The sequence below is a fragment of the Macadamia integrifolia genome, chromosome 13 (assembly GCF_013358625.1).
Source record: "Macadamia integrifolia cultivar HAES 741 chromosome 13, SCU_Mint_v3, whole genome shotgun sequence".
NCBI lineage: Eukaryota > Viridiplantae > Streptophyta > Magnoliopsida > Proteales > Proteaceae > Macadamia > Macadamia integrifolia.
In genome coordinates this window covers 7,014,684-7,025,100 of record NC_056569.1, presented here as the reverse complement: position 1 = coordinate 7,025,100, position 10,417 = coordinate 7,014,684, and the positions used below count along the sequence as shown (strand labels likewise).

General features: G+C 35.1%; 1 protein-coding gene across 1 annotated transcript; it reads right to left on the bottom strand.

Annotated features, from left to right (window-relative positions):
* Window positions 1-6,064: 6,064 nt before the first annotated feature.
* LOC122059471 (probable WRKY transcription factor 14) lies at window positions 6,065-9,891 on the bottom strand. Its single transcript, XM_042622260.1, has 3 exons — window positions 8,893-9,891; window positions 7,891-8,031; window positions 6,065-7,391 (listed from the first exon to the last, which is right to left on the bottom strand). The coding sequence occupies exons 1-3, from the start codon at window positions 9,471-9,473 to the stop codon at window positions 6,821-6,823; spliced, it is 1,293 nt and encodes a 430-aa protein (XP_042478194.1). The 5' UTR covers window positions 9,474-9,891; the 3' UTR covers window positions 6,065-6,820.
* Window positions 9,892-10,417: the final 526 nt, after the last annotated feature.

Here is a 10,417-nt window from a genome sequence, read left to right as displayed (position 1 = left end):
CGAGGCTGGTATTTTTCACAATAAAAAAAGAATAATTTACAATGCCGCTTCCTAGAGAATGTCACTATTATAAGAACATCCGCTCTGTTTCATCAAATTACTCAGACCCCCTACCGTCTGTTAAGGAATATATCACATATGCCGATGTTAGAAACTATGTTTTATTTTAAATACCAAAATACCCTTACTAAATATGAAATACCTATAATACCCATGTAATAATTTACTTAATTTACCTTCTCCCAAATCGATAGATTTGGACCAACGGCGATCATTCAGAGCACCTAAGATTATGGCGGCGGTGGTAGCAGCAGCTGCATCGACGATGGATGGCGATAGCTGCGACCAGCAAGAACTCACGGCAACCAACAACGACTCACAACCGTCAACTAGCAGCGACTCTCAGTCGATTTTGTTCCTCATCATCCTCTCATTCCCAGTCTTCGCCGTCGCCGGAATCAAGGAGGGACACCATATGGCCGCAATTGATCTTCCCAGCGAGTGACAACTCATTCTGGAACTCTCGCTCACCCTATAAAGAGTGGAATCCATAAGCTTAACGACGATTTTTTGACAGCAACAGGTTCCGATTACTAGAAGGCCACCGGAATTGAAATGAAAATCGTAGCTTCTAAAACCAACCATGTAGTAGGGATAAAGAAGACCCTAGTTTTCTACAGGGGAAAGCCTCCTTACGGGTCTAGAACCGATTGGATCATGCATGCATATCATCTGGCTGGCTTTGACTCTGGAACTGTTCCCTGCATTTTCCCACAAAAGAAAAACCCAACCCAAGTGAGTTTGTAATCTTAATGGTTTTTATCTTAGCCTCAGTGGAAGAAAACCCATTTGTAATTAATTCGAATTCTCTTCTTTGATTTGCCGGATTGTACCATGCAAGTGGAAGATTGGGTTCTCTGTAGCATATTTTTGAAGAGAAAGAGTACTAAAAATAATGATGAGATATTCTCCCAACCTTTAAAGGAGAACAGAGTTAGGCATACCCTTTGTTATGACGAGATCTTGTCACTGACCATCATTTTTTACCCTTTGTTTTAAAACCCTTTAAAGGAGAAGGAGCCAGCTCTGATGAAGGAGTAGGAGCGGCTCTCATTTTTTTCTTTTCTTTTTAAAACAAATAAAGGGTTTTAAAACAAAGGGTAATTTACCCTTTAAAGGAGAACAGAGTTATGATGGTCAGTGACAAGAGCGAGCCAGCTCCTGCTCCTTCTTCATCTTCTTCCTCGTGTTCAGGTTTGAGTGACCCCGTCGGACTTTGCAAAGAGAATCCCTACAGCGGTGGCACCGGAAATCGGTGGGATGAGATGAGAGCCGCTATGGTTGTGGTGATTATTAGTATTGGGAGGATCAAGTGGTGGTAGCGGCAGCGGTGGCGGTGATGGTCTGGCGGTTAGTGCGAACAAAAGCCGCAGCAGCGAAGGAGGCGAAGGTGGTATGACGGCATGGTGGAAGCAAAGGAAGGAAACACTTAAGAGATATAAATCCACATAAGGGTATACTGGTCATTTTAATTCTTCATTTAACAATGACTGACGATAAGGGGTCTGGTTCTAATTTGGTGAAACATAAAGAATGTTTTTATAATAGTGGCCTTCTCTAGGGGGTGGCGTTGTAAATTTTTTTATGACTTGAGTTTTCCTAAGGCCATATGAATGGCAATCCATTCAACGTGGCCCATCGCAACCACCATACCAACACACATAGGAAGGGGCCATACAAATATAAGTAATATTTGCTATGTGGCAAGGTTGAATGGGGCCTAAGGCTCTAAGCTCAAAGGTCAAATAATTTCAACTCATACAAAATTGACCTCGTGAAAAAGAAAGCTCTATAGAATTATTGAAAATGAAAATTCTTGAAAATTGATTGACAACAAATGGAAATCTGAAAATGCAAGGAAAAATTCAAATATAGATAAGGTACTAACAAATGAATTTGGCTTTGAAATTTGATAAATGCATTAAACTATCTCAAATATATTAATAGTCAGAATTATCAAATCACCCACCCTTCCATGCTCCATAATTGGTTAGACCATACATGATGATCTTCCTATTTATATTGTTCGACCAATATTTTTCCCTTTCCATTTTGACTTAAGGTTAGACACATTGATAAACAAAATATGTGAAAGAAAAACAAATTATACAAAATGGGCTAGGTTTTTTATGGTTGCACCATAGTTTAAAGTTTAACCTTATAACTATATAAATCGAGTCATAATTTTGTAGTGTTCATTGGTAATTCTAGGATAAGGCTTAGTATTTTTTTTTTTTTATTTTTCTTAGTAAAATCTTAATTTAGCTGCATATTTAGTGCTATTACCTATCAAGCTTAAGCTAATATTTATTTTTTGAGTCGGTTTTTAATCTAAACAAAATTGATTATGTCATGAACTATATTATTTCTATAAATAGAGTATAAGGCTTCCTTTCTAGTGGATTAGCATAGTCTTTGTCTTGGTTTTTAAAATCAGATTAGTCAAACTGTGGACCATTATTTGGGGTACGTCTGTAAGTACATTATAGGGAAGTGATCCCATATTGGGTTAGTATAAATATTGTTTATATGCATCATGTGTAGACATGACTCTAATATCCTATAATGGGAAATGAGATCTTCACTTTCTTGCAGTTGAAGTTTGGTTCCTATCTTCACTCCATATGTTGTCAAAATTGGCCCATTAAATATATGATTGAGAACCCTTAGAGTTGAGAGAGATAAAAGGGTAGATAAGACCAACAACCATCATAGCAAGAGAGACAATCGTCTTCTCCTATCGTAGATCTAGACATGCTTAAACACTCATCTCTGTATTAATTTGCATGTTAGTGTGTATTCTCCATGTTATGTAAGATGCATTTTCTATCATAGGGATCTTAGGTTTGAAACAAATTAAAGTAAATCAATTAGCATAACTACTAGTGTGTATGTACATGTGGTAATCTATGCGCAAGCTTCAGCTAGATCCTCAACTAAAAAAAAAAATTGAGGAGGGAAGTCATTGTACACATTTTGATAATTATTTTAATTCTATTAGTTACATCTTAACCTCTTATATATATAAAGTAAGGAATTGTTTCTGATCATCTATTTTGTCTCCCCAAAATAAAATCTATATATGGAAACCAGATGTCACTATTAAATAGAGAAATGAATGAGGAATTAGTCACAAAAAATCTTTCAACGAAAGTTTAAAAAATATATATATTTTGTCTTTTTGTCTTTTTGTCTTTCCCGGCTGACAATTTGACTGAAGAATGATAAAAGAAATTCGAAGTTAGAAGTCTGTTATCTGTAACATCAAGCTGTCTTGATAAGCAATATCAATCTTATATTCAAACAGCCCCTTGTTTGACAAGATTTTGAAGAACCAAGTTATTTCCATAGCTTTTAAATACAAAACTAATCTTATCTCTCTCCTAACTAATTTTTTTCAGTAAATTTCCTATATAATTTGCAATAATAATGTAGTCATAAATTAATGTCCATAGCCATAGGCACTCATTCACTGTAGAGAGAGAGAGAGAGAGAGAGAGAGATGGAAGAACAAGTCACCCATTTCTCCAATTATATGTGCAGAAAATCTACTGAGTTGTCAAGCAGGTACGAGCTAGTACCTACTACTACTACTACTAAATTATCTCTCTCTCTCTCTCTCTCTCATATGTGTGTGATTTTTTCTATGTTTTATATAGGGTGCTGACTAATTAAAACATAGAAGGCGACACTACAAGTGACAAGTTCTTGAAGAATGGTAAGATCTAGTCCATTGGGAGACTAGATGCCTAACTAACCTAACACTCCAGCAAAGTTATCCTTTTTAGCCGTGTTTGGTTTGCTTTCCATGAAAGATGTGTGTGGGAGGAAATAAAGAAAGAAAAGGGATTTTCTCTACAGTGTCTGGTCACAATGAAACACCTTCCTGTAATTCTCATGGGATCACTTTTCTTTGAAGGCAGCCAAACACAAATTCCAACCAAAAAAAAAACTATAATGGAATTTTTTGGATCCTTATTGTGATTGTGGGTTCAACTCTACTCAACTTTGAGAAGCTCTTGACCTTAATTAGAGGCTTTAACATGCATAGCATACAATATTGTATGATTAATTAAATTGAATTTTCTTGAAGTATATGTTAAAAAGATTTCAAACTTTTTTCCTAATTAATACTAATTTAGATATTTTAATATATTATTTTTGATATTTATATAAGAAAAATAAATTAGGGTTAATGGTTTATCATCTCTGAGAGGTCTATTTTGACATATATTGACACTCATATTAACCCACATAGATAGATATTGTGTATTGCATGCTGATACTAAAAAGGAATTCTAATATAGTCCAATATATATTTGCTTCTTATTACATTTTTTTTTTTTAATTGGATACACTACAGAAGAGGGAGGGGGAAGATAACAACTATAGGAGACTTGAACTCGAGAGCTCTTGGTGAGCGAGCTTATCACACCACAACCTCATCAGCTGCCTAGTTAGCTTCTTATTAGTTAGTTGTCTCATGCGTGAAAAATGTGTTTATTTTATAGTGACTCAAGAAAACTGCATTATACTATGTATGTATAATTAAATTAAAATAATTTTTTTTTGGTAGAATATAATTAAATTGATGGAATAAGTATAAATGCCTCACCAACTCAGCAAGCAAGAATGTACTAATATACAGAATATAATTAAATTGATGGAATAAATATAAATGCCTCACCAACTCAGCAAGCAAGAATGTACTAATTAATATACTGTTCTTAGATTGGAAGATAACATAAGCAAGGGACCATATACTAATCGTATCATCCACTAGCTACTTTGTCATTAGAGAGTTTCCTCAGCAAGTTAGGTGACTTTTTTTCTTGACCATTTCAGAAAAATCTTCTTGTGAATTATTTAGCATTTGACCAAAATACAAGTGATCTTTCAAATTCATGTATGAAGGATAAGACGACAACAATACCCATAACATCATTCAAGGAAAGAAGAGTAATTAAAGGGTCCTGATGAAGCTTTTCTGCATGGTTTCAATTAACCGTTCTAGTCTTTTTATAGTCATGACTACAGTTTGATCCATAAACTATAATGCCCAAAAGTTCAAAAATTTAGTGACCTTTCCCCATCAATCAAATAAGAAAACCCATTTGAAGAGAACTTTAGACTGTTCATTTTTGTTCAAGTGGTAGGAAAATTTATCAAAGTGGGTTGATGATTTTAAGAAAAAAATTACTCTCTAAAATGCATTTGTGGCTAGAAATGAAAATGGAGCCTTATTAGTTTACTAGTAGAATCATATAAGACTCTACATTTGATATATATATATATATATATGTGTGTGTGTGTGTGTAATTAATGTTGATCACTAGTGTATTTATCATAGATTGTAATTCTTTGTCATATCAATGAAAAGTCATTATATTACCTATAAAAAGGGTTAATTTTATATTTCCAGTGGAAGCTTAGTGAGATTTGATCTGGGATTACAGCTGATTGCTATTCATCCACATTTTTTTTTCCGGGTGAATAAATAAATATATTAAACCCAAAAGGAGAAAAAAATAGAAAGAACATTATAAGACAAAGATGCCAATCAAAATTGCGACAACAACCCAAAGATACAAGATTTCTAAGAATAAGATATGTTCAAAGTATTTTCGAGGTTGTTCATCCACATTGTCTCTTCATATTCAATCAAGAGTGACTGGCTCAAAAAAGAAAAATGGTACCATATATTTTAGAGCTTTAATGAAATTGAACATCTTTGTTATCATCACCACCACCATTATTTGTTATTAATGTATCCTATTGACTTGGCTCCTCAGATCTAGATCAAGCAAGTCGTCTCATTATAAAGCCATTAACATGCAGGTTATTAATTAACATCATCAGCACAGGCAAGAGATTTCATTGCAAGTTGAAACATTTGCTTCAACAATGTGTTCTTAGAGTAATGAATGTGTAAAATTAAAACGAAATCTTTTTTCTTATAATTCAAACCATGATGAACTAGAGAATAGAGAAAAGAGACAAAGGATAGAAAATTAATTAGTTGAAAAATAAAGTATTGTTCTCACAAGCAATCTATAATAGCTGATACACTTTAATGTAAACCTCCAAAACATATAATTTGGAGAAAAGGGGATTCAAGAACAGAAAGCTGTGGAACACAAAACCTTGTATTCTCTTTCTCTCCTCTTCACTTCTCTTTAAAGGACTGATAAGATAAGTCAAGCTTTTCCTTTTTCTCCCCTCCAGCTCTCTTTTCTTTTCTTTCTTGTAATCTTTCATTTTTTTCTCATGATCAAAGCAAGAAAATCATGGGTTTTCTATTCTTTTTAAGGAGTACCCACGAAACAAACTGTTGCTTGAATTATTTTCCCCACTTGGAAAGATAAGTAAGAGAAAGGAAACAAAAGGTCCCATCTTATATCAACTCCCTTGCAAGGCTTTTCAGTCATGTCTGAAACCTGTACTTGATTTAACTGTTGAGAGCTTCTGTTCCTCAACTTTCTGTCCCATCCACCAATATTCCAAAGAATGTGAGTCTCATGGGTCTGTTTCCAATCAACCAACACTCTATTCTCTTTCTCTAATCTGCAGACTGTTCTGGTAAATAACAAGAAGTAAAAAAAGTAGAATTCCTTCTCATATCATATCATATCATATCATATCAAACTGGATTTTAAGGTTTATAACCAGACCTTGAAGTGAAATTGCACCATGAGTGCAATTAGGTTTAGTAGTTTTGTTTCAAGGTCTTGCCATAAACCCCTCCTATATTATCTAATTATCAGTTGTTTCCTGTCCAATCAAAGAGGCTGAAGGGATCTAAGGCCTTGTTTTCTCTTCCTTCATCCATTTTCCCTGCACTGAATCCTTGAGAAAGCAAGAGATTTAGAGGGTCTGGCTCTAATTCTGCCAAATCTGCAAAGAAGTCATCAGACTGATTGGAGTCTGGTGGGGCTGGCCTGTAACTCTGATGGAGACCTTGATTGAACTCACTGTCATCCATCATTTCTACTGCCTTATCTGATTCAGTCTCTTCCTCCTTAACAGCCATGGAGGCAGCTGATCCCCCGGGAACAATGTGTGGCAATGGCACACTATCAGTATTGTTTTCTTTCTGTTCTTCCTTCAAATTGGTGGATTTTGGGGTTTGTGAGGATGGTGAGCTTTTTGAAGCTGCACTATTCTTTGTAGGCTGAGACCTGGTAGAGCCTGCAAGAGCATTTCTCTGGGTTGGCCATGGATGATTATGTTCAGAAGTGTAGGTAATGACCAACATGTTTGGATCAGTTCGACTCCTCTCAACTTGTTTCCTCGCAGAACAACCTTTAGAACTGCTGCACCTATAGTAGCCCCTGGGTGGTTTAAAAATCACAGATTAACAACAGAATTGAACATCCCATAATATGAAACATATATGAATCTATTGTAATGCAAAATCTACACTCATAAAAAATCAACTAACAATTAAACTTATCAAAACCCAGAACCTATATGGGTATCTAATGGCGTCTAACCCAAAAGCCCGAGCTTTAGGGTGGAGAGGCCGAGGTCGAGGCCCTTCTCAAGGTCATAAGTCAAACTGTTGTACAATACCCAACCAATGTGGGATTAAACTCCCCTCGCATTCCTGACCATGGAGCATATTCACTGGATTAGTATCTAACAACCAATGAACTTCCTTAATGTTACATGTTATTGATTATAGAAAACCACATCTTGTTGGATAATGGACCATATATAGTTTGCACTATTTGGCTCTCTTGATAAATAAGAGTGTTTAACTATCAAAAAAGTATTCTGAATTTTCTTAACTGGCATTTCTAATCTTGATAAAAAAAATTTGGATGTTACCTTGGATAAGGAGAACCTTTGATGGGTTTCTGACCATACTTTCTCCATGCCCAGAGATCTGATGGCACTACTTCTCCAGTAGGTCTGCTGTTTCCAGCTGCTGGTGCTGGGATGCAAACTACCTTCTTTGCCTGGCTCTTTCTGAACAAAAATTTCAAAATTGGAGTTTTTTTCTTCAATCAACAAAGAAAAAAAAAAAGAAGAAGAAGAAGAAGAAGAAAAAGTTCTAATGAATGTATACTCTCAATCTATATTTCTTTTGAGAATAACTGAAGATTCATTCAAAAGGGAAAGCTCAATCTCCCTCTAAAACTCCTAAGCAAATTAGATAATATCATTTGTAGTGAGAGTTTCATGTGGCACAACCACTTCAAAGAGAGCTTACCCAAAAAAGAAACACAACTTCAAAGAGGAAAAATTCTCTTTCAGTGGGAAAATAGTAAGTACTGTGCTTTTGTTCTTGTTGAGAAAAGATAAAAGTGTGTGATAGTTGAGGTTGATTTCAGTGACAAGAAATTGATCCTTTCAGTCAGCTTGGCAACTTCAATCAAACAAAAGGTGAGTTTGGCAACAAAAGTTTCAGACAATTATAATATGATAACTATGTCTATGATTTTTATTGTGACACCTAAATGAAAAAGCCTTTATTTAGACCATATGACAGCAAGGGACATCATCTTAATTGAGTTTCTGATAATTCTTCCATCAAATCAGATAGGATGTGTCATTTTTCTTCTTCATCCCCACAAAACTCAAGCTCTTAGTTCCACGACATGAACTGGGCTTAACTGAAGACAAATTAAGAATAAATAATAATACAACTTTAAGATTATAAGAGTTATGCATTATTCTTGAAACTGACCTTAAAAATACTATGTTTTTTAACTTAGTATAACATATAAAATTGATCATCTATTAATTATGGTGATCATAATTCATAGATCATAGAAATCTAATTCTACTGTCAATGTTTTGATCAGGAAAAAAAAAAATAGTTCTTACCTTCTCTTGATACCGGGATTTCGTGGTGAAGAGATCTGCACCCCACCATTCTCTAATGAACCACCTGTAGAGCTGTTAACCCTGAGTATATCACCAGCAACTAAAGAAGAACTCTTAATTCCCCTAGGTGACGAAGTCACCATCGTCGATATGTTGCCGGGCGAAACTGGAATCTTTGTGTTTGATGAGATCTGAAGCATCCTTGAGAGGATATTGCAAGGCCTCATCTCTTCATCCAAAATCTTCTGAGCAAGAAGACTACTAGTAACACTATGACTCTCTTGATGAACATTCATCTTAACCAGGCCAGTATTAGAATTCGAGTGATCAAAGAAGCTTGAACCTGAAATTCCTAGTTCGTGCAGCAATGGATCTCGTGAACTAGAAAATGGATCACCAAAATCATCGGTGAGTTGTTCTTCCAGCGTCGGCGATGACTGAAAATTTGTGGGTTCTGTAGGGAATTGCCAGTCTGAAATCGGGTTGTTAGTACTACTTCCTGAGCTGCCGGCACCTGCACGAACTATATCTGCTAAATCTCCTTGATAATTCTCCATCCTTTGCCAAGATAAACTACACATATTTATAGATAAAAGAACTATAAGTAGAAGGAATCTAATTTCATTTTGACTCTAGCTTGATCGGTTTTTTTGAACCCTAGAATCGTCAAAAGAACATGAACTTATAGTGAACTTTTGGTGATTGATTTAGCTGGAAATCACAGTTGGGAAGAAGGGTCTTGCTGGGGAAGCAAAAAAAAGAAAAACGCAAACAGGTTGGGATAGTTGAGATTGATTTTGTTCTCAAAAACGAAGGAATCAGTCCTTAGACTACATGAGAGAGAGAGAGAGAGAGAGAGAGAGAGAGAGAGAGAGAGAGAGAGAGAGAGGTTTTCTTCTTCTTATAATCTTCTTACGCTTACTTTTCATACATAATCTCTCTTGTTCACACACACACACACACACAGAGAGAGATGGAATCTTGAGTTGGGTGGGTTTACCATTTTGCATCAAATGGGTTCAAATCTCTCTACAAAAATAGTGTTTTTCCTTCCATTTATTTTTTTCTTGGGGTTTTTTTTTTTGTCTATTTTATTTCTAGTATTGAAACCTCTCTCTCAATGACACAAGCTTTCCAAAATATGGTTTTTAAAATAGGTATTGAGAATTATAGAATTGAAAAGAAGGTGGCAAGTAGCCGCATTTCTCGGCTGGAGCGTAACTGGGTAGTCGTTTCAATTCATGGCAAGTTGCTCTTACAGATTCTATCTTTCTCCCTTTTTTAATTTTCTAATAACCCTTGCTAGAGTTTAAGTGAGTCACGGTTTCATTTTTTTTTTTTTTTTAATGAAATAAACCAATACTGAAACACTTCTATACAGCATCATTTGAACCGTTGTTCATTTTTTTATATTTTATTTTTAATTCTTTCAAGTTCTATCTCCTCCCCCGACCCCTTCTTAAAAAATATATATTAACCTTATAGTGTTTAAGTAATTCACTTTTTTTTTTTTTTTTTTTATTTG

What these genes read in the sequence shown, in the direction of transcription:
- LOC122059471 (XM_042622260.1), bottom strand. Translation starts at nt 9,473, where the DNA reads ATGTGTAGTTTATCTTGGCAAAGGATGGAGAATTATCAAGGAGATTTA. An exon ending in AATCCCGGTATCAAGAGAAG is followed by an intron (nt 8,032 to 8,892) that starts GTAAGAACTATT and finishes ATTTTTGTTCAG; the next exon opens with AAAGAGCCAGGCAAAGAAGG. An exon ending in AAAGGTTCTCCTTATCCAAG is followed by an intron (nt 7,392 to 7,890) that starts GTAACATCCAAA and finishes TAAACCACCCAG; the next exon opens with GGGCTACTATAGGTGCAGCA.